The sequence below is a fragment of the Anastrepha obliqua genome, chromosome 5 (assembly GCF_027943255.1).
Source record: "Anastrepha obliqua isolate idAnaObli1 chromosome 5, idAnaObli1_1.0, whole genome shotgun sequence".
In the NCBI taxonomy this organism is placed as follows: domain Eukaryota; kingdom Metazoa; phylum Arthropoda; class Insecta; order Diptera; family Tephritidae; genus Anastrepha; species Anastrepha obliqua.
In genome coordinates, this window is record NC_072896.1 from 3,073,534 (window position 1) to 3,098,726 (window position 25,193).

At 38.6% G+C, this 25,193-nt stretch overlaps 1 protein-coding gene across 1 annotated transcript; it reads left to right on the plus strand.

Moving 5' to 3' along the window:
• The first annotated feature begins 3,020 nt into the window (after positions 1 to 3,020).
• Positions 3,021 to 9,222, plus strand: LOC129249237 (angiotensin-converting enzyme). Its single transcript, XM_054888928.1, has 7 exons — positions 3,021 to 3,355; positions 3,416 to 4,027; positions 7,386 to 7,544; positions 7,604 to 7,844; positions 7,915 to 8,642; positions 8,830 to 8,933; positions 9,120 to 9,222. Exons 1-7 carry the CDS (start codon positions 3,095 to 3,097, stop codon positions 9,220 to 9,222), a joined length of 2,208 nt encoding a protein of 735 aa, XP_054744903.1. The 5' UTR covers positions 3,021 to 3,094.
• The last annotated feature ends 15,971 nt before the right edge of the window (positions 9,223 to 25,193 follow it).

Genomic DNA, 25,193 nt, shown 5'->3' on the forward strand with positions numbered 1-25,193 from the left:
GTGGTTGCTGTTGTTGTTGTGCGCGTAGTTCAGTGCTAATTGCGATTATCTCATGCGAGTACAAGCCGCACTTACACTTGTTAATATATTTGTACGTATGTGACGTGTGTGTGTGTGTGTTATTGTTATCGGCGGCGCTTTCCTACTACTGCCGCCACCGCCTCACATTCATTGCTGCTACATTGTCACTTTAGTCGCGTCGCTGTCGCGCGTGTGTGACGTTACAATTTGAACAATTTTTCCCCCTTCAACTTAAAAAGTAAAATTTTGCTTAATGCGCCACAAATGCAAAATGAAAAATTACTAATTTACTTTTGTTTTTGTTTTCTTTACATTGTGTTTTTGTTGTTTCGTTCTGTTTTTTTTATAATAATTTGTTCTTATGTGCAAAATTGAGATTTGTAATTTGCGCCAGTTGAAGTTTGAAGTTTTTCAGTAGTGTTCGAGACGCGCTGGCAAACGTTGCGCTTCGCATTAAAGTTTAGAAAAATTGTGATTCCCTTCATTGAATGGAGAATAGAATTTTTTGTCATGAATTCAAATGTGCAACAGAGTAACTAATAATTGAAAGTGAATAGTTGTGATTTTTGTTGTTGAATTTATTGGATTTATTTTGTGGATTATTTGACATTCGAGTGTATTTGTGCGTACAGTTTGAGAGCCATTCCGTGTGGTTGTGGTAAAAGGATTTCTGCCGTTATTTGTGATTAAAAATTTAATTATTTTGAAATTGTGAATGAAGGGTATAATAAAACTTGATGAAGGAGAAAGAAATCTTCTAGGACACAATTTTGGGTAAAATATAATGAAACAAAAAAAAAAAAAAACTAAAACCAAATGTCTTTGGTAAAGTAACAAAATTTCTGCAGCAGCAAATAAATTAAAATGAAAAAAAATAATTTTTCAAAAATTTTGCAGATTTGTAATAATAGAAAAGTAAAAAAAAAATAAATCTACCAGAAATGGATTAAAAAAAAATAAAAAATTTTATGATAAATAAATAAGTTTCATTTTTAAATATAATATTAGGTGCTGAATGTATGTGAAAGTGTTTCAATTTTTTTTTTTTCAATCTTTCTTGTTTCACTGCTCTTAGGTCTTAGGGCACCTTTAAAGTAAATACATTACAACAATTGTAGGTTTGCAATCGGACTTACGCATATTTTGTGCCCTCAATATTAAATAAAAAATAAAAATAGATTAAAAATAAATCATTGAAAAAATTCGCCAACAAAAAAAACTGTTTTTATTTATTAAAACTTCGATAGTTCGCATGGATATCTAAAGAAAAAAACGATGTAAGATGTCTAATTTTCTCCCTGTGTCTGCCACTTTGAGCAACTTAATAAATCCGTGATGTTCTCTTGGAAAAGCTACTTTTTATTTCAGAGCAAATTCTAAAGAAAAAGTACTCAAAAGCATAGACATGAAAACTTTTGCTAAAAAAGTTAGCAGGCTATACTGTTTTTGTTGTGCCACAAAACGTGGGTGCAACACCCTCTAAGTTTGTTAATGATGCTCTTCCGATTCCTATCAAAATTTTGCATTGTTGGAACAACACAGTAAATCCTTTTTTATTTAAAAGGCCTAGTTTTATTTAAACGAATTTTGATTTGGGTCTTTTACGGAATGTCGTTTTGAAAAAGAATGGCCCATCTTAAGGAACGACTTCTGAAACTGGATCATGGTAACATAACATGGTATTTAGTGCTCTCGGCGGTTTTTGAATACAAGAAAAATGACGGAAGGATTGGAGCCGAAATGAGCATGTCATTGCCAAAGTGAACGCTGTGCTGATGCGGGACCGTCGTGTGACTATCCGAGAAATTGCAGAAGAGGTAGATATCAGCAATTTTTCGGCGCACTCCATTGTGACCGAAGATTTGGCCATGAAGAGAGTGGCGGCTAAATTTGTGTCGAAGCTGCTGACGGGCGAGCAAAGGAACTTCATGTTGAAGTCTCACAGGACATGCTGGACTCCATAAACAGTGATCCTGACTTCATGAACACCATTATCACTGGCGATGAGTCCTGTGTGTACGGGTACGACGGAAACCAAAATGAAGTCGTCAAAGCATTCCACGTCATCAAGGCGTATTCAAAAACCGACGAGAGCACTAAATACCATGTTACGTTCACACTGCTTGACAGCAACTGACGCCAGCGACAGGCAGGAAAAAATTCAGACATGTGCAGGAAGGTTACAGGCCTGCTTATGCAAGCGCGCGTAATTCAAATTTGTCAGGTGTTAGAAATAAAAAACAAAGTCGGATAAATTTCTAACAGGCCTCGTAGGGATTAACATACCTACTTCTTTTAAGAACGGGAAATATATAATTTTTTGCGGGAAACTTTTTTTCAAGATATAGGTTATCAAAGGGTTTGTGTTCCACTTTTTTTCAAATGCGCAACAGTGCTACAAAATATATGTACAGGATCCTCTAACTCATAGTTGCAGCATAGGGCGTCAACAACTCCTCTTCACCATCGAACACGGTTTCCTGCAAGGGCTCTAAGTTCATTCCAGATACAATTTTTTGATTTGATTACAGCCTCCGTTGAGCGGCGCCGGGTGGTTCGTGGTCTGTCTAAATTTCGTCTTGCCTGTTCAAAGGGGTTCCATCGCAGCGTCTATTTGGCGATGTTGTCCTCATTCTTTCTCAGTCCACATGATCCATTGCCATTTCTTTCCGAGGATTTCAGTCATCACATATAATTGATTTGCTCTCCTCAATAATTTGGTGTTAGATACAGTTTGAGGCCAGAAAATTCGCATTATGCGATGATTAATGAACGTTTGGAAACGCCTTGTGATCATTGCTAATTAAAATAAACAATTCTTAAAATTAAAAATAATAATTTTCTTAATCCTAAAAGTGCAATAAGAGTAAGTTTTGGTATTGAAGGAAAAATAAATTTATTTAAATTGACTTAAATTTTTTGTTAAACAGTATTCATGATAAACAATTGAATATTAAAATAACAAATAAAAACTGTGATAGTCGTCAAAAAAACTGCGCGCGTTTCCATCAAAGTGATAAGATTCGCTACACATCGAAGTTTGAGTGCCACTGCAGTTCCAACTACACGCAGTATGACTGAAGTAAACAACAAACTGACCCTTAGCATTTTTGCTACCCTGGTGCATTTAGCATTAGTGGTGAAGGCGGACCCACAACTCGATTTGCCACCTTTGAACCCCGACACACAGGATCCAGCACTATTTTACAATGCCCTCACACCCAGAAAACCAGCGAGTCCACAGCAATTACAAGGCGACTTGGATCGCAGTCAACGATATGGGCCGCCATATGTCAGTGACGGACTCAACGATGATGGGGCCGATGATTTTAGAGTAAATAGTGAATGAATACATTCAGTACAGAGTTTTCTAAAAAAATTATTTTCCCAACAGAATGGCCAAACGTACGATGAACGCATGCGCTACGGTTACACCTACCCGGCGAGAGCGCAAAACTTTTCACTTCCCGTAGCTGATTCACCATTTAGTGACTATAACAACAATAATTTAGCGCAACAACAACGTGACAATCTTCGTTATCCCAATCATAATTACGACAATCCCAGCGATCGTTTCAACAGCAACAATCGTTATGCAGATGGTTTTGATGGTCGTCAGCAGGAGCGCTACAACATCAACGATCGTGAACAAGATCGTTTCAATAATCCCAATAACGATTACAATGCACGTTTCAACGGGAATCCACCACCACGCGAAGGCAACTTTGATCCCAATAGGCCCTTCAATCCGAACAGCCCTTATGCTAACGATCGCAGTCGTTATGAGAATCCTTTCCGCCCGAATCAAGATCGTTTCAATTTGAATAACGAACGTTATTTCGAACGACAACGCTTCCAACAGGACCGTCGCTATCAAATTGAATTGGAGAAGTTACGCAACCTGCTTGTGGAGACAGATCAGAGGGGGTCATTGGAGTGTACTGCCAATGTGGCAGCTCAATGGAATTTCGAGACAAATGTGAATGAGCTGACACAAGCGGATGCGGTAAGTGAGAGAGAGAGAGAGAGAGAGAGAGAGCGAGAGGGGGAGTGAAGTAGAAGTACAGTTTTTTGAAGAGAGCGAGGAAAGTTGGTTAGGCAAACACAATTCTCTCGCTACTAAATGCAACAAAAAGCAAGTGTTGTTGTGTGACAGAGTGCATGCAGAAAAAACAAACGCAGGCTTTGCAAGGTCATACTCATAAAAGCCATTCGCTCAGTCGCTATGCACACGAGCCTCATAAATGCCTGATTTTGTTTTGTGTACTTTTTTGAGAAAATTTCTCAGCGCTGCAGATCGCATGCCTTTATTTGAGATAATTTCACATAAAAAAGTCGTATGCTTTGTTTTTCGTTGCTTTTAACCAATAGGTTTTCTCACGTGCAAAGCTTCCCTGCCTATGTGGCTGTTGTTGCTGCGTACTTTATCTGTACGTGTTTGCGTGTAATGCGGTCACAGTGACAGCCGGCCGTCAAGGTTCGATGTGACTCCAGTGGCATATGTACATACATACATGTGCACGCTCATGTGCGGGTGTTTATAGATTCCATCTTGTATTTTGTAGAATTCAATGCCATTTGAAGTTGTCGGTTCCTTGCCGAAAGACAAACGACAAACGTCAAAATCACGTCTTAATGCAAGTTTAAGGTTTGTTTTAGTTTTGGACATCCAAGGTTAGATGTTGATAAAATAAAAATCAATTCTAAATAATCAGCAGCTTAAGTTAGGCTAAATGGCTTCCTCGACACGAAGGGCGCTACACTTAGATAGTTGAGTGCAGATAAATAACCAATAAAAAGCTCGAAAAAGGTTGCTGCTTCAATTTTATTACGATTTGTGAGCCAACAACTGAAAGCATTAAAGGAAAACTCCGACTTAGTCCCAAAGGGATATTGAGGCTGAGCGAGTGATGAGTTATTTCGGGTAATCAGAAGAAGCAGAATACGGGGGTAATATATGTATATATACCATAACGTTCTCTCTGTCACACACCAACACATTCGCTACGGCAGCCGCGAGTCACGCACCAGCTCATTCGGCTACGGGGGTAATATAAACATTAAAAACAATGTTGGCTTCATACGAGGGCGGGTCAATAAGTCCGTGACTTTTTGTATTTCTGACCTCTTTACTGAAAAAGAAATACTGCTCCAGGAGTCAACTGCAGACTGGCAGATGCCTGTTGACAGGAGCAGTATTTCTTTTTCAGAGGGTCAGAAATACAAAAAGTCACGGACTTATTGACCCGCCCTCGTACATTTAAACGATTAACATATAAAGGATCGAGTAGAATTAGCAGTCTTGCCTTGAGCAGCTCCATTTGAGTTTACACGGCTCATGTTTTTTGATCAGATTTCCAATCAGTTAGCTTTGGATAGCATCAAACTTGAAGACAACGAAACGACTTCAAGGTGCTAATCATTTTTTATTCTTCATCTTTCTAGCATCACAATTCTTGATGAACCATTGTTGCTTCATTCACAAACATTCTCTATTCAAAACCAATGCCTTACGTATATCTTCTTAGGGTCTATTTTCACATATTCGAGCCATATTTTTGTTAAGCGTCCTCTTCTTCGGTCTCCAACCGGGCGCAATTCAAGCGCTTGTCGTGGTGCTCGTCTTTGGGCATTCTCATAACGTGCCCGAGCCATCTTATCCCCTGGGACTTAATGAACCGTATCACTGTTTTCGTTCGTGATTGTATCTAATTCGAAAAGAAACTTCTTGCTGCCTCACAGGTCGAAAAATTATAATATTGTAGTTTTTATAAACAAAGCGAATAACTTTTTGATATCAACGGATTTCTTTACCTTGTTTCGAAGGCAAGCAATAATTTCTAAAAATTTAAATCAGTTGAACTTTTTTGACTTGAAACTATTGTCTCTCTTATTTTAAAACGCCGGAAAACACTTAAGTTTGCTTTGGTCACGGATGATAAGTTATATTGCTTTATCTAGCCAAAAAGTGGCTCCATTTAGACCGAATCATTAAGCACGAAGCGGTTGGCACAACCATGATTAGTCATCTTTCAATCTTTATCATAACCCACATCTCTATGCACCCATCCTGTCCTCGTTTTTTTGTGCTTTAACTTTTTTCAACTGCAATGGTATCAGAAAGAACGAATTTGATTTCTCATCCAAGTGGACTCTCTCATCGGCAACCCAACTTAACCTAGACCGAATCATCTGTAGTGCCACTAGAATATATTTATGATTCAAGGTTATCTCTGAATATTTTTGCTTACTTGATATTATCAATGGCCGATCTAAACAATGGAGAAAGCTCTCCTTCTTATCAGTAGTCCAGTTTTTAACTTTCCAAACGGGATATCCACAGAAACTATACTATAGAGGGCCGTTGAAAAAATTGCTTCTCGGTCACATCTTGTGACGCTTACTTAGTACATCCTAAAACCGAAGTTGAGATCAAGACAGAATTGCAAAAGCACCACGGATTCAGGTAAGGTTTCCTTGCATGTGGATTTCCATCAAAATTGAACAAAATTGTAGGTTATGATGAGTGATTTTCCCCTGAAATGAAAAATGGTTCTCAAAATTTGCATCGCAATCGGTCTGCAGTAAAGTGGTAATGAAAGCGCGAAAAAGCAGCTGAAAACTTTTCTAGACGATTAACAAAACTTTCACTCGAATATCCCGCTCTTGGCTGCATGCGACATTGTAATCTAAACTCTTACCTCTTTGGACCTGAGTCATCCAGAATTAGAATCCGCAGTGAGCCACAATTTTTCATTATCGCACAACTACGAAGCGGTTTCACCTAAGTAAGTGGTATCACAATGGGCCTCTAGGTCTAAGTGAACACTTCTACAGCTTCTTGGAGAGTGGCAACCACCGAAAACTAGTCTGGGTGATGAATTATTTTGTAAAAGTTGATTTGAATAAAAGTTTTATGGAAGGCATAAAAGAAATAGTTTGGTCATGAATTCATAAAGTAGATATATTCAGATACGTGATTCAATTGCTTCTGCCCCTATAAGGAACCCTGTGCAGATTTATGGACAATTTCGCAGTTAATGTTTTCTATAAATCGATCTTTTGATCTCAAAAGCACTATATGAGTAGTAAGATTGATTGCATTTTAACATTACACTGAAGTCATCACCATAATTGCGATCTTTTCATCCCAACGCTACATAGAAATCCGATTAAACCAATTACCAGACTTGCAACTTAGTACAAATCCTACACTTCTACTCAGAAGCTCAAAGGTCTACCAGTGGGTCGGCCAAACTTACATACGATTTTTAAGAGGAACCCTTTTTTTATAAAGAAATTTATGTTACTTATATTGGAATGTAATTGTCAAAAATTTTATTGAATAATTTTTTATCCACCAGTTCAATGCTCAACAAAATTACGTCGACTTCTTACGCCTGGTCAGCGAACAATCGAAGACTATCAATAAAGAACTGATTCTCGATCGACAACTCTATCGCCAGTTGATGTTACAATCGGAGGCGGGACCAAATGCTTTACCCTTAGAAACTTTGGACCGGGTAAGTTGGAGAGATAATAATTCAGAGGCTAGTAGATATTTATTCTTCCATTTCGCCAGTACAATCGACTGATCAATGAGATGTTGTACATCTACAATGAAGCCACGATTTGCGCGTATCAACAACCCTTTGTCTGCAATCTGCGTTACATACCCGATCTTAAGGAGATTATGTCCAAAAGTCGCGACTGGGATGAGTTACAGCACACCTGGGTGGAATATCATCGCAAAGCGGGCCGTGAAATGCGCGATGGTTATGAGCAGCTGATTGACGTTATGAACGAAGTAGCCTATGTGAATAGTAAGTCATGCTTCCTCTATCCACTCACGCACTCGACCTCACTCACTATTCAAACGTTAATTTTCCACAGATGTCACGAATGGTGGTGAATTCTGGTATCTTCCCTACGAGTCGGCCAACTTTCGGCAGGATGTCGACATTGTTTGGGAACAAATACGTCCGCTATACGAGGGTCTACACTCGTACGTACGTCGAAAATTGCGCGACTATTATGGCCCGAATCGCATAAATCGCATTGCACCAATACCATCGCACATACTCGGTAATATGTATGCACAATCGTGGTCGAACATTTTGGATATCGTCATACCTTACCCTGGGCGCAAATTGGTCGATATAACGCCGCGCATGATTGAACAGGGCTATACGCCTTTGCTAATGTTCCAATTGGCCGAAGAGTTTTTCACGTCTATTAACATGTCGGCCGTAGGTCCAGAGTTCTATCGCAATTCGTTGTTGGAACAGCCGCTGGATGGGCGACGTGTATTTTGTGAACCATCTGCGTGGGATTTCTGTAATCGCCATGACTTTCGTGTGAAAGTGTGTTCGGAAATTAGTCAGAAGGGCCTGCTGAGTGCGCATCACGAGATGGCGCACATACAGTACTTTTTGCAATATCGCCACTTACCGAAGGTGTTTCGAAATGGTGCCAACCCAGCTTTCCATCAAGCGATCGGAGATGCTGTGACGCTGTCCATATCGACATCGAAACACTTTCAAACGATTGGGCTGCTGCAACGCTCTGTCGACGAGTCGAGCTACGACATAAACTACCTCATCACAATGGCCTTAGACAAGGTAAGAGTTCTTTTGCGCAAAGTCAATGATGTCCGCGCTAGCTGGGTGAGTGTGTACGTAACTAGCATTCGGTTCGCTTCGGAATTGGTCCCCACTGTGGGCATCGTATTATATACACACTCATATAAGTTTTTTTTATTTTTTATCATTAATTTATTCTTCTCGGCTAAATATGTTGCCTTTTCAGGTGGCTTTTCTTCCATTTGCTTTGGCCTTGGATAATTGGCGTTACGATGTTTTTAGTGGGAATACCAACAAACACATGATGAATTGTCACTTTTGGAATCTCAGGTTAGTTTCGTTTGTACGGGGTGTAGCAAAACTTATTCTAATTCATTTATGAGAATTAAAAATAAATTCAACTGTGAACGCTGAGGAATCTTCTTCTATCAGTCGCCTATTTTGTTATACCAGTTTTGCCGCATGTTGTACCTTCAAATGACACAGATTTTCTAAAAATCTCAATATTTGTTTCAGAGAGCGTTATGGTGGTATTAAACCGCCAGTACTACGATCAGAAAAGGATTTCGATTTGGGTGCCAAGTATCACATTCCAGCAAATATACCGTACATCAAGTGAGTGATAGAATTAAGATATATGTATATTTGGGGCAATCATATTTTATCATCTTACAAAGATTCTTCTGAAGGAGGGAAGGAAATAAAGTCGGGTTTTTTAGTATTTAAAAAAAGTGTTGCATTAAATTTTCTAAATGCTTTGAACGACACAAATTGATCTGGCATTTATTTATACAGTTATATGTTAATCCATATTTTTGTGTTAAAAATTGTGCTGTGACAATTTGGCTTAGTAAAGCCTGTTGAATGTGTGACACCAAGATTGAAATGGGCGATAAGTAACATCTTCCTGGAATTGTTTTAAAAGGGACTTCTACTTACCAGGATTTCTAGAACAAATGTCGCAGTTGTGTCGCAGTTATGTATATACATACCAAAAATATGGAGGAAGGCGAAAAGTATTTATACCGAAGGCAGGAAAGAAGAACCCACTTCATTTTAATGCCTTCGACCCAATTTTTTTACCACATTTATATTAAAAATGATAGAAAGGGTAGTAGTAGGCAACTATATTAGGAATATGGTCCTAACAGATGCACCACTGCATTCGGGGGAACTTGCATATAGGGCTGGGTGATCAACATAGATCGCATGGAAAATAGAATGGAAAATTTCTCGACTAGACAAGGGGGCGTGGCACCTCCTATATAAACTGAATTTTTCATTCTGCATTCCTGAAAGCATTTGTGATAAAGTACTTTTGGGAAGAAATGAGTGTAAGATGATATGAAAGCTATAGCTTTGGATTTAAATTTCTTTTCTTTTGGCATTGCCAGCTGAATTTTATTCCAAAAACAGTAAGCTGAAGTAACAAACTTAAGTTGACGGTAAGATTTATATTAGCGTCAAATAAAAGGTGTTTAAAGTGCTTTACAATTTTTATTTGGTGTTGCCACCTGATTTTTATTGGAAAATAGCAACCTAAGACACATTTTATTTAAATACCAAAATATGGATATCAGATAAAAGGTATTTAAACAAACTTAAAAAAAAAAAATTTGACAAGTGTTGCCAACTATTTTTTTTTGGAAATTCATAAATTTATACAGAAATATGTTAATTGTAAAAAAATATCTGCACATATATCAATGGAACGTTAAAAAAAGCTTTAAGTCAATAATATTTTTAAACGGCGTTGCCATGTAGTTTTGAAGAATAAATGCAAATTAATAACAAAATTTAATAAGGGGTTCGAGTATGCGCATCAAACAATATATGTTCAAAATAATGACCATGGCGTTGTCACCTAGCTCTAAAGGTGAAAATAATGAAAAATAGAACAGATGAATTAAGTCTCAGAATGTGATTCGACCACCATAGCCAAATGGATTGGTGCGTGACAGCCATGAAAGTGTCCAGATTCGATTCTTCGTGCGTGCAACACCAAATGTTAGAAAAGGATTCTTTTGCTATGGCCGCCGTTGTTTGGCATTATTCGTGATAGACACTCGATGCTTTTTTCCCAGCGTATCCAGGTTCATTTTAAAATTTAAACGACTATCATTCATCACTCCTGGGTATTTAATAATTGGTTTTGAAATAATAGTTACAGTTCCAATATTTACATTCATAGTTTCCACTGTCTTCTTGCTGCTTTTTAGGACTACATCGATTTTGTGCTCAGCTAATTGCAGCTTCATAGACGACAATCAAGTCTTAATTCGGTCTACTGATTCGCTGGGGATGCTCTCAATAACTTGGTTGGGTTGATTGATCTGATTTCTATATTTGCAATTTGTGATTGCATTGCTCGCCACTCTTTGGTTTATTTTTTGCCTTAAGTAGCCCATGCCGCGTGTTTATAAGAAGAATTCAATAAATAATTTTAATTCGTTTTGTACTAAGAGACCAACGTTCAGTACTTTCCGCTTACACTCGGTTTTTTCTTTGATTACATACATACATAATTGGCGCTTACACCCTTGTTTTCACGGATTAAGTAGTCTAAAAGGCTATTCGATATTCCTGATACCCAGGATGAGTTTTTCTACTACTAACAATGTTTTTCTAGTTAGAATTTTCTTGTTACTTAATACTCACTAAAGCACAAACACCAAACTTTGAAACTTTATGCAAAAAATATTGTAGAAAACTTCGTTCAATTTTTAACTTTTTAATATGAATTTGTAGCAAATTTTCGGGTACTCAGTGTCACGGCTCATAGAATTCTAGTAAAATAGGCGCAAGTTTTAGGCGGCTAAGAAATCTCTTGGATTTTTAACAATTTTTTCCTGGCGATTTTTCTACTTTCTTCAGTATAAAAATTAATTTCTTGGGGGAAGAATACCCAACTGGTCTTACAAAACGAAACAAAATAAAAAAATTTTAAGAGAAACGCATTCCAATTACAATGCATGTAAAGTCCGAAATATCATTTAATTAATTTATTAATTCAAAAATAATTATAATCTGTAATATAAAGAGTGCTATCGAAAAGTATGCACTAATGATTTCATGTAACGAGAGTGGTGATGTACTTACAATTTTTCAAATTCCTTCATACATTTCCATGAAGTAATTCTATTTAACTCTCAAAATAAATTATTATGGTAGGAAATGCAAACTAAAACCAAAAAAATGTTTGAAAGCTACATCGTTTTATTGTCATTACTTTCCTTTGTTGAAACGTTACTGTGCAATGGCTTAAATCCCCTTTCTAGGTCAGTTGCTCAGCAGCTCTCGAACTGTGTCACTCTACTTTGCCTTAGCCTTGAAAAGAAATTCAAGCCTTTCGTCTTCCATACATTTCACCTCTCACTACCACTTTTCTTCTTTCTCTATGCTTTTTTCACGCATACTCACACAAATTTCCCCCATAATATATCTTTAGGTTTATATGTGTCTGCACTTGTACGTATCTATACAAATTTGCACACCTTTCACGCTCGTGCGGTTGAAACTGAAAGTGGAAAATGTCAGCTGCTCTGTAATTGAAGCCACATCTAGCCAGACTTTCTTTACTTCACTTTTTACTTGACATAACTGCTCGCATATTTACTCTTCTCGCATCAAAGCTTTCTTAAATACCTTTGTTTGTCTGTTTGTTTACCAACACAAGTGCATTGGGAGTTTGAAATGTGCACAATGTATGACTATTGTTTGCATTTTCCTGAATGTCTTGCATTGTTTTACTAGCTCTTTTTCACTTGAGATTTCTTTTTATTGTATTTTTTCTATGTGTATGTAAGTATATTTGTATATGGGAGTGTGTGTATGTGTTTTTGTCATTTATATTAGCTTTGGTCACTCGCTGTAGCCAGTGCTGCCAAAGTCACATACCTTTCTGACCCAGTAAGCAGATTTTCATACTTCCCCGCTAGCAGCTGCTTTACGTTGCTTAACAACAACGAACTTGTTTGCTTCGTGCACTCGTGGCGACATTGAGTTGCATATACATATAGAAAAGTGTGTGTGCTTTAGAGAAGGTGGGAGTGGTTGCATGTGGAAGACAGAAGGTGAATGAATATGTGGAGCAATGTGGGGGAAATTGTGTGGAAAGCTTGTTGACCCCTGTTTAGCAGTATTGGCTGATGCAATTGGCGGCTTGATGAAAACTGAAGTTGTGGTTGTTGTTATGCTGTGTTCGCTTATGTAAGTTAAACAACCCGGTTTACAGGGGCTAACAAAAAAATGACTCGGACTAGGCCGGTCTTTATTCGTTGCTGTATCTTTTACAACTGACTTTACAAATTATCTTAATTCCAAAACTAAGTCTAAAAGCTAAGCACGTGTGCTTCCAACGTGATCGATATTCTCTCTGAAATTTCTTGAAAAACTTTTTGGTAGCGCGTGTGGAGTGTTGGGTTACCATTATATTTTTGTTGAGTTCTGTGAAGTATTGCGTTTGCTTATATAGCTGATGTTTTCTGTTTCGGAAAATTATACAATTTCTTAGACCTAGAAAGCAACTTCTATAAGTAAGTAGCTTCTTTTCAATGAAACTCAAAGAAAAAATATTACTGCATTCCGCTTAACATCTACTCGTTTATGAGTGCTTAGAAGTGGACTACATTTGTTAGGTCATATATACTTTTTGTAATATACACACCTAATGTTTAAGTATTTCGACACTTCATTTTTTAGAGAGTCTTTAGCAGACGAAAGGGGGAGGACTGCAACTAATAGTAGTATAAAAACTTTTATCACTGCACATTCCGGCGAAAAAATCAGTTATCGGAGTTTCAGGGCCTCCTATGTAACCTTAAGCGAATGTGATCAAGGCCAGTGCATGTACAATAGAAGAGCCTGCTGTACACGTGCAATATCCTGCTTATCCACTTAGTATCAACAAGAGGTATCCGTTAGTTTGTGAAAGTAGTGTCTTTCTCCTTACCTCTTTTTTAACAATCTACATCTTATCTTATCAAATAGTGCTAATAAAAACTCTATCTGCGTTCTTTAAAAAATAAAATAAATAACTGGCGCGTACACTTCAGTTCGATTTTGGCCGAGCTCCTCCTCTTCCTATTTGTGGTGTGGGTCTTGCTGTTACTCCATAAATGGAGGAACTTACAGTTTTGAGCAGACTCCGAACGGCAGATATTTTTTATGAGGAGCTTTTTCATGGTAGAAATACACTCGGAGGTTTACCATTGCCTGCCGAGGGGTGACCGCTATTAGAAAAATGTTTTTATATTATTTTATGTTCGTGCACGGAGATTCACACTCCCGAATGGTACTCACGCACCAACCCATTCGGTCACGGCAGTAATAGAACGCCTTTGCGTTCTTTACTAACCTGAAATAACCTTTTAAGAGGTCTGGTTCTGGTTACCTGGTTAGGTTTCTTTAGTCTAAGGAGTTCGACTGATCAATTTTGGGTCTCAAAGAATTCACCTCATAGAAGTTTTTACTATCATTGTTATTATTATTACTAGGCAATAATGATCTGCTATATCTGATAAGGCGCAACGTACTTGATCGCAGTCTTCAAACTGGAAGCCTCTGATGAATTTCAGTAATTCTCAGTCTTTTTGTTCCATATCGTCTAAAGATTCGTAGTCACACCATCTAGGTGTACGAATCTTCGTTAAGTGACAACTGTACATACACAGAGAATGTGGTCTGGAGCTTTAACATCCAGTTCACGAAAACAGCAGGTTTTTCTAGTTCTAGCTTCCTGAGATGATAGCTAAGGCTGCAATGTCCCTTATAGTATGCAATAAGAGTTCGTAAGCCCTCTCTATCCAGGCTTAACAGCCCATATTATGGTCTTCTGGAGGGAAGGATAAACTGTTTAGACTGTCTCTCTTCATTTTTCCCCATTATGTTTCTTCAGCCTTTGATAAATTCCTCTATATGGGATTCTCTTTCACGAAATTTTTCTGATAGCGTCTAGCTTTGCAAGGCAGTTCATCTGTTACTGGCTATCATAACCTTCAAGTTCTGGTATCCAGCCCAACAAAACGGTGTTCTTTGCTCCTTGGGTATTGACGGAATTGAGTAAAGTGAATAATAATAATTTTGTATGATTTTGGATGTTGTTATGTGATTATTATTATTATTATTATTAGAAGGCCATTACGCACTGCGACCAGAGCTGATTTATTGTGAAAGGCCTATTTTGCAACCCTAGAGTTTTAGGCTTTTTAGGAATTTTAGCACAGTTTTGGGTTTGTTGTTCCAAAGATTGCATGGAGATACTACGATACCACCAAGGTGGTGGAGTCTTTGTCTGCCCAACGCAGGACATTCACAAAGCACATGTTCTGAGCTTTCTATGTTCATTTCGCAAAAGCGGCAGACATTGGTCTCGGATAGACCAATATTGTTTAGATGATACCTCAGGCTGCAATGACCTGTAAGGTATCCGGTTAAAAGACGCAGATCTACTCTGTTTAGTGAGAGAAGTTTGTCAGATATTCCTTTGTTGGGACTTAGGAATAGTTTGGCTTGACGCTGACCGGCACAGTTTAGCCAGTGTGCGGCAAGTTTTCTTTCCTCCCATTTCCTAAGGAATTCATTAATGTGGCCTTTTGTCAGTCCACAGAAAGGCTCAGGACCAGTAAGTTGCATATTTGCTCCTTGTTTTGCAAGGTCGTCAGCCATTTCATTTCCCTCATGTCCTTCATGTCCCGGAATCCAACATAGTGTTACTGTGTTGAGGTTTCCTAACGTGTTTAAGAGGTTTAGGCAACCGTTTACCAATTTAGAGGTGATGGTTGTTGATAGAAGGGCTTTTAAAGCCGCTTGGCTATCTGAAAGTATGTAGATGTGAGTGCCTCTCATTTTCCTTCTAAGGCATTCTCTCACACATATTTCAATGGCATGTATTTCTGCCTGGAATATTGTTGGGTAGGATCCCATCGGAATCGATTTTTTGAATTTGGGCCCATTGATTCCTGCCCCTGTTCTACCATTTTCCAATTTGGACCCATCAGTAAACCATAGCTGGGAGCCAGGTTTGAAAGTGATAGAGTTAGTTCTCCAGTCTGTTCGTTCATTGATTATGACTTGGAAGTTCCTGAAGAGTATTGATTTGGGTGATAGTATATCATCCCTATGAAGAATGGTTGTTATGTGATACTGTAGTCCACTTAAGGCTGCCTGACTGTCTTATAAAATGCATATGTGCTTCGAAGTTGTGTTTCCTCTAAGATATTCTCTGCTACAGATTTCAGTGTCATGGATTTCTGCTTGAAAGTGTCTGGGATAACTGCCCTTGGGTATCGGTTTTTTATAGCTCGACTCAAAGACACCCGCACCAGTCCTACCATTCACAAGCTTCGAACCATTTGTATGCCGGATTTGTAATAACATAAATGCAGAATTGCCGAACTATTCCATTATCCCAATGAGCTTTATTTCATAATTCTATATAGAATGAAGTTATTCCCCTTATCATATCTAAACTCCCCTTCAGCGTAAAAGTTCATGAGTCGAAGGTCAATAAATTTGAATGAAAATAGTAGCAAATAAATCAAACTTTAATAAATGCAAACCATTTCGGTGGCTCATCACTTCACATAATCGATAATAACGACATAGGTAGGCATGCCAACAAAGAGTGTTAAAAATAGCTCGATATTTACAATGACATCAAAAATGTTGTATCAAAGGCAACTGCCCAGCAGGAAAACTTAATTAACTTAAAACTTTCTATACAAATGGAATATATTAAGGCTTTATGTTTTGAATTCAAAAGTAGCGCCATGTTTTATATGGGTTGTACGGCACCATTGGTTTTAAACTATTTAATTGGGTAAAGGTAAAGCAGATGGTACTGGTGGGGAACAAAAAAAAAAGACGACACATCTGCTATCATCAGATAAGTAGCTAAAATTACCATACATAATTTTTTTCATGGTTAATTTTAATAAAGTAATTTATTGGGATGAAATTCCGTTTCATATTTCATTGCTTTCTTTCAAATAAGCAGTGGTCTTTAAATCAAATCTCATTGCAATGGAAAATATACTTGTATAACATAGGTTAGGAAGCGCATACAGCTCTTCAGAATTAAATTAAGAAACAGCAGGAAAAAGAAAGTAAAAATTGAACCAGAATATTTCAAAACGATTTCAGTTTGTATGAAGTTAACAGCCCAACACTGCCCGCTAAAATTTCGGAAGGCAACTTATGGGGCAAATTCCTCTTTCTAGAAGATTCAACGAAGAAAGCCAAAACCCCATAACACCTTAACAAACAAATAGTATAAAGATATATTGTATTATTTTCTCCGATCAACTTTTGTAAGAATTTTTATTAAAGAGATATTAATTATATTGATTAAAGCAAGCAGTGGAGGCGCTTAAAGACCTTTCCTTTGCACAGCGTTTGCTTTCTATGATCGGCGTAGTTGAATGGCATCTCGCCTAAAGATATATATATAATGGCGATAATGGCAATAAATGCGAAGTATAAGTATGTTTGTGTATAAGTATATTCCGTTACATTGTAGCACCACCACATATGGATAATTTATTGGATATTTATTATTATTGATTTCGTTATTTAGTTATTTATTTATCAATTTCAATTTTTTTTTTGTAAAAATGTACTACGTTCTATGGCAAATCCAAGTTTCAAACTTTGTACAAGATTTATAAAACTTCGAACTATATTGATAAAAACTTCATAATTTTTAGTCACAATCTAAAATCGGCGTAACCTAGCAGAATTATATGTAGTCCACTTTTTTTGCTGACGGCTTGGGTTATTTTCTTCCATATAAAAGGTGTAGAAAATTCGCAATACAATAAAATAGAGTATATTTTCTACGATCGAATTGTATAAGTGAAATGCAAAGAACGCGATGCATAACGTGCAAAGACTTCCTGAATACCTTCAGACTTACAAATATGACACGCTTTTAATTATAAATTTATTTTTTCCTAGCGGGTTATTACAAATGCTTAAAACTCGTCTGAGCTAATAAATATGATTCAATAGAAATAGCGTTGACCCCGACTGTACCTTGAGACGTCACCAAAAAGGTTACTATAAAAAAGGGATTAAAAAATATTAGCTATTCACAATATTGCAAATTACAATAAATACAAAAAAAAAAAAAAAACAAACAGAAACCATGAATTTACCTTAGAGATATAGATTTGTAAAATACCGAAAATGTTTAATATATTATACAAAAATATTAATAATTATAAAAAATAATAACCCACATTAGGAGCATAATAGTTATGCAAAAATGTTTATTTAAAATTCTCATTCATAATTTCATATCTGTTTATCCCTGTCTATCTTCAGCAGTGGTCACCACTCAGCCATTTTCACACGAGTTTTTCCGCTCCTATAGCTTTGAACATATTGAAGTAGGTACAGAAGGCTGCTATACATAAACTGTGCCTAAGTTCTGCTATAAATACTTTAATACTTATAGATATGAACAACTTTATAAGCATACAACACTGAATATTTACAAAATATATTTTGTGAGCATGCAAAGAAGATTTATTGGTTAGACGTTCATGTGTTAAGCTTCTGTAGAGCAAACAAATACTGGCTGTGTTCCAATGGTCAATGATCGGGATCTGAATAAAAATTGAACTGTTCTGCTGGTTTTGCATTTTACATTTTACATTTCATGCCGAATGCGGTCTTCTGCAAACAATTTTAATGCTAATGATGATGGCCCGGATTGTCGCTCGAGTGGGAATTGAGCGTGTTGGACAGAGTTTTCTTCCATATTCTTCCAAATATTTCCGAAATATGCGCTTTATATGGAAGGAATTTCTCAATCTTCTTCTTAATTGGCGCGATAACCGCTTACGCGATTTTGGCCGAGATTAACAAAGCGCGCCAGTCGTTTCTTTCTCGTGCTAACCGGCGCCAGTTGGACACTCCAAGTGAAGCCAAGTCCTTCTCCACCTGACCTTTCCAACGCAGAGGAGGCCTTCCTCTTCCTCTACTACCACCAGCTGGTACCGCATCGAATACTTTCAAAGCCGGAGCGTTTGTATCCATTCGGACGACATGACCCAGCCAACGAAGCCGCTGGATCTTTATTCGCTGCGCTATGCCTATGTCGTCGTAAAGCTCATACAGCTCATCGTTCCATCGTCTGCGATATTCGCCGTTGCCGACGTGCAAAGGTCCAAAAATCTTACGCAGAATCTTTCTCTCAAACACTCCAAGCGTCGCTTCATCGGATGTTGTCATCGTCCAAGCTTCTGCGCCATACGTTAGGACGGGCATGATGAGAGTCTTGTAGAGTGTTAATTTTGTTCGTCGAGAGAGGACTTTACTGCTCAATTGCCTACTTAGTCCAAAGTAGCACTTGTTGGCAAGAGAGATTCTACGTTGGATTTCAAGGCTGACATTGTTATCGGTGTTAATGCTGGTTCCTAAATAAACGAAGTCTTTTACAACCTCAAAATTATAACTGTCAACAGTGACGTGGGTCCCGATACGCGAGTGCGCCGACTGTTTGTTTGAAAACAGGAGGTACTTCGTTTTGTCCTCGTTCACCACCAAACCCATTCGCTTTGCCTCTTTATCCAGTTTGGAGAAGGCAGAACTAACAGCGCGGTTGTTAAGGCCGATGATGTCAATATCATCGGCATACGCCAGCAATTGTACGCTCTTATAAAAAATTGTGCCTGAGCGATTAAGTTCTGCGGCTCGTACGATGCTCTCCAACATCAGGTTAAAGAAGTCACACGACAGCGAGTCACCCTGTCTGAAACCTCGTTTGGTATCAAACGGCTCGGAGAGGTCCTTCCCAATTCTGACGGCGCTGCTGGTGTTGAGCAACGTCATCTTACATAGCCATATTAGTTTTGCGGGGATACCAAATTCAGACATAGCGGCATACAGGTAACTCCTTTCCGTACTGTCGAATGCAGCTTTGAAGTCGACGAAAAGATGGTGTGTGTCGATTCTCCTTTCATGGGTCTTTTCCAAGATTTGGCGTATTGTGAATAGTTGGTCGATGGTAGACTTTCCAGGTCTGAAGCCACACTGATAAGGTCCAATCAGTTGGTTGACGGTAGGTTTTCAGCCTTTCACACAATACGCTCGCTAGAACCTTTTAGACGATATTTAGAAGACTAATCCCGCGGTAATTGGCACAAATTGCAGGATCGCCTTTCTTATGGATTGGGCAGAGCACACTTAAATTCCAATCGGCAGGCATGCTTTCATCTGACCATATTTTGCATAGAAGCTGATGCATGCACCTTACCAGCTCCTCGCCGCCATGTTTGAATAGCTCACCCGGCAGTCCGTCGGCACCCACGGCTTTGTTGTTCTTTATCCGTGATATTGCTATTCTCACCTCGTCATGGTCGGGTAACGGAACGACAACTCCGTCGTCAACGATTGGGGTATCGGGATCTTCACATTCTCTATGACATGCGCAGCTGTCACCGTTTAACAGGTTCGAGAAGTGTTCCCTCCATAATTTAAGATTGCTCTGTACGTCAGTCACCAGATCGCCGTCTTTGTTCTTACAGGACAACGCCCCGGTCTTAAAACCTTCTGTAAGCCGCCGAATTTTCTGGTAAAATTTTCGGGCGTTGTTCCTATTGGCCAGCATCTCAAGCTCCTCGCACTCACGTATTTCGGCCTCTCGTTTCTTCTGTCGGATAATACGTCTCTCTTCCTTTTTTAGCTCTCTGTAGCGATCCCACATGGCTCGCGTTGCGCCCGATCGCAGCGTGGCTCTATAGGCGGCATCTTTTCTTTCGGCGGCAGCATGACATTCCTCGTCGTACCAATTGTTTTTTCGGGCTCGCCGGAATCCGATTTCTTCTTCGGCGGCGGTACGTAGGGAACGAGAAATGTTGCTCCATTGCTCGCGCATGCCGGTGTGTTGGGCAGTGCTCTCCGAGAGCAGGAGTGAGAGTCGAGTGGCGAATCTTCTGGCTGTCTGTTGTGATTGCAGCTTTTCGATGTCGAACATTCTTTGCGTAGGTAGATGCACGTTTTTTGCTGCACAGAGGCGTGTGCGCAGTTTGGCTGCAACAAGGTAATGATCCGAGTCGATATTGGGTCCTCGGATCGTACGTACATCTAATACACTAGAAGCGTGTCTTCCATCTATCACAACATGATCGATCTGGCTTCGCGTTTTTCGAACTGGAGACAGCCAGGTAGCTTGGTGAATCTTCTTATGCTGGAATCTGGTGCTACAGACTACCATGTTTCGGGCCCCGGCGAAGTCGATCAGCCTCTGTCCGTTACCGGATGTTTCGTTGTGCAGGCTGAATTTTCCGACTGTGGGACCAAAAATTCCCTCCTTGCCCACCCTGGCGTTGAAGTCGCCAAGCACGATTTTTATGTCGTGGCGGGGGCAGCGCTCATAGGAACGTTCCAAGCGTTCATAGAAAGAATCCTTGGTCGCATCGTCCTTCTCTTCCGTCGGGGCGTGGGCGCAAATTAGCGAGATGTTGAAAAATCGCGCTTAAATGCGGATTGTTGCGAGACGCTCGTCCACCGGAGTGAACGACAGTACTTGGCGACGAAGTCTCTCTCCCACAACAAATCCGACACCGAATTTGCGCTCCTTTACATGGCAGCTGTAGTAGACGTCGCAAGGTCCTATGTTTTTCTTACCTTGCCCCGTCCATCGCATCTCTTGGATGGCAGTGATGCCAGCCTTTACTCTCACGAGGACATCAACCAGCCGGGCAGAGGCACCTTCCCCATTAAGGGACCGGACATTCCAGGTGCATGCCCTCAAATCGTATTCCTTATTTCGTTTGCAGGGGTCGTCATCAGTGTTGGAAGTTCTCATCCGAGGCTTTGTTGCTGTTTTCATTGGGGGGGCTTTTTAAGTGGCGGGTCCCAAACCCAGCGCACAACCAGCTATGCTGGGATGCTTCGCCTTCTCACTTTAGCTCACTCCCGAACGGGTGTTCGGAAGCTAACCAGAGGATACGTGGGCTAATCCCGGACGTTGTGAGCTGCTTGAACCATATGTAGAAGAATCGTCCTGGCCACTCCCAAGTGAATGGCGATCAGTAACTTTCCCCACTTGCGTGGACTTCTACACATGGAACCATCCTCCAATTTCTCAATATCGTGTGTAAAAAAAAATGCCAAAAATATTCTTAAAATTTACACATTTACACATTTTCACTAAAACGGTCTATAAAACTGCATATCCGAAAGTTTTCTGAAGGCTCTGGTAAAAAATTCAAATTTCTGTTGATCATTTTTCGAAATTAGCTAATTTTTGTGGATTTTGTAAAAAGTTAGGGACATCGATTTATAAGCATTTTGTAAAACAATAAACTATTCTTTTTTTATTATATAAAAAATTTACAAAAAATTTAATATAAGAAATGTTATGAATATTGTGAAAAGATGAAGTGACTTATTTACGAGAACACAGGTGTAGCTTCTTTTAAAATTTGGGGGCTCGAAATTGACTTTAGAGCTATGCTCTAATGGAATTTCTTTTTATACGAAAAAAATAAAAAAATAAAAGAATACAAAAAATTAAAATATATAATAAAAAATTAAAATAAAAAAATAGTTTCACTTACATTGGCCCGCCCTAATGCACAAGTATATTCGTTTCTCGGTAAATAACGATATTGTTATTTTTTCACAATTTCAGAATAAGGGTTTTATATGAAAATATTTGCATAAGGTTGCCACTTTTTTTAAAATATTTTATAATTAAAAGGTGGCATTTCTAAAAATATTTTGTAAGTGAATAAAATATCAGTGATAGATGTGAATGGTGTCTTTGCCGGCTATAATTATGAAACTAATGTTTGTTCCAAACAGGGTTGCCACTAATTTCAAATACATAGTTTTTTCTATAGTTAATATTTAGAATTAGAATAAGAGTAAAACATGTGAATAGTTGTGTGCGCAGGTAAAAATAGTATGTTAAAAAGCGTAATCTGGATGGATGATATATGTATGTATACGTACATAACTTATATATGTATGGCTGGGTGCTATCCCTGCATACATAAAAATTAAATAAGAATAAGCTATAAATATTTTGGGACATATTTTTTGATAGAATTGTTTTGAAAAAGGGTTTGCTAGAGAAAAAGCAGAAAGCATATGATTTTGAGAAAGATGTTTGTTGTACATTGTTAGTGTGCAATTTAAAAAAAGGAGAAATAAAGGGTGGTTAAGTGAAGGGCCGGTGTTGATTTTGAATAAAGTACAATTTTTTTAGGAAATTATTGTCATTTCTCCTTATTATGATAATATTGGTATGGCTCAATTACGTATGGAAAAAAATATCGGCCAACTGGCCGCCGCGGTCTCGGCGGCACATCTCCATCCGATGGTCCAAATTTTCGATGACGCTGAAGCATAATTGAGGTTCTATGCCGTTAATGTGCCGAATTATCTCATCCTTTAGCTCTTGAATTGTTGCTGGCTTATCGACGTACACCTTTTCTTTCAAATAACCCCAAAGAAAGAAGTCCAACGGTGTCAAATCGCATGATCTTGGCGGTCAATTGACATCGCCGCGACGTGAGATTTTTGTCGCAAAAGAGCCATTGTTTCGTTAGCTGTGTGACAAGTGGTACCGTCCGGTTGAAACCACATATCGTCCACATCCATATCTTCCAATTCGGGCCATAAAAAGTTCGTTATCATCTCACGATAGCGAGCACTATTCACAGTAACTGCCTGGCCGGCCTCATTTTGGAAAAAATACGGCCCAATGATGCCGCCGGCCCATAAAGTGCACCAAACAGTCACTCTTTGTGGGTGCATTGGTTTTTCAGCAATCACTCTTGGATTATCATTCGCCCAAATGCGGCTTATTGACGAATCCACTGAGGTGAAAATGTGCCTCACGAAGTGCGCGATGTGCATTTTGATTTGAACACCCGTTTTCATAATAAGTCTGAATAACTTTAACGCGTTGCTCGATTGTGTATCTTTCCACGATTCAACTTGAATTAGTCTGAAATTGAAAAATGTCAAATGAAATGCAGAAAAAAACTTGACATTTAGGTGTGGTTTACATTCAACATCGGCCCTTGGAAGTTAACCACCCTCTATATAAAAAGTTAAATAAAATATTGCATCTCTTTACCTCGAATGAGTTATTCTTGTAATATTATGTTCGCAACTAAGGTCTCACTGTTTCTTTTGATGAAAATACAATTTTATTCTGAAAAAATGGGTACAAGTGAATCATTGAACTATTACCCATCGCTGGCTACTACTTTTTCCCATCTTTATGGTAGATCTCGTATACCGTCGCGTAAAACTATTCATCTTTTGCGGCTATCCATGGATCAAGCCATTTTTTGATGTCTTCATATGAATGGAACTGCTGGTCAAATAGACCATGTGCCATCGATCGGAATAGGTGATAATCGGACGGCGCAATATCTGGAGAATATGGCGGGTGGGGTAGGATTTCTCATTTCAGTGTTTCCAGGTAGGTTTCAACGGGTTTGGTAACGTCAGGCCGAGCGTTGTCATGCTGTAGAATCACTTTTTCATGCCTCTTCGCGCGTTGCGGCCGCTTCTCGCGCAGTGCTTGGCTCAATCGTATCAATTGAAGTCGATACCGATCTCTAGTGATGGTTTCGCTTGGTTTTAACAGTTCATAATAAACAACACCAACTTGGTTCCACCAAATACCTGGCATAACCTTCGTAGCGTGAATATTCAGCCGAGGCGACAACATAGAAGCATAACTGGGCAGTCACCTTGACTTTCTTTTGTTTGGATTGCTGTAATGCATCCATTTTTCATCACCCGCAATGATGGGATGAAGAAAACCCTTCCTTTTTTTACCGCAGAAGCAGTTGTTCACAGGCGAAAAAACGACGTTCAACATCCCTTGGTTTTAACTCAAAAGCCCCAGTCCCCTGTTTCTGAATCATTCCCAAAGCATGCAATTGCTTGGAAATGGATTGGCGGGTAATACTGAAGCAAGCTGACGCACCTAATACATATACATATGTACATTAGGGTGCATCACTCTCCACACAAAAAAAATTATAACAGGTACAGTAATTCTAAGTATTTTTCCGAAATATTTTGGCTGAAATCTTAGAATGTAACAGCATAAATTTGATAATTTCGGTGGAAGAAACGGAATTTTATTTTGATAAAGCTGCCCAATATACATAGATAAGCAACGAGTTTCTCAAACAAAATTTCTAAAGATGTTGATGAAATTTTTGAATTTATTATGGGAAAATGAATGACGCAAGAAAATATAAGCCACATTTCCCGTGGAGAAATATCACATCCTCTCGGCAAGCTCGAAAAACGTTGAGTAAAACTTGGTTACCCAGATGTTAGTTAAAATCTTTACATGTTAATTTATGCGTTATTTAATTTATTCATTTTGTTCGTTTGCTTTCCCATTTAATGTAAGAGAAAAAAATTATGATAATAGTAATAAAATGTGGCACACCACCTGTTGCACTCCACGCCACAATGCTTGCTTATGCAAATATATGTGCATGTCTGTATCCTCTTCACTTCCCAGTACTTTCACATGCCCACAAATCTACTACGTAGTGTAGTGCATCTTTCAACACTTATACCGTTAATTACATAACTGTC

What these genes read in the sequence shown, in the direction of transcription:
- LOC129249237 (XM_054888928.1), top strand. Translation starts at nt 3,095, where the DNA reads ATGACTGAAGTAAACAACAAACTGACCCTTAGCATTTTTGCTACCCTG. An exon ending in CCTTAGAAACTTTGGACCGG is followed by an intron (nt 7,545 to 7,603) that starts GTAAGTTGGAGA and finishes CCATTTCGCCAG; the next exon opens with TACAATCGACTGATCAATGA. An exon ending in TCACAATGGCCTTAGACAAG is followed by an intron (nt 8,643 to 8,829) that starts GTAAGAGTTCTT and finishes TTGCCTTTTCAG; the next exon opens with GTGGCTTTTCTTCCATTTGC.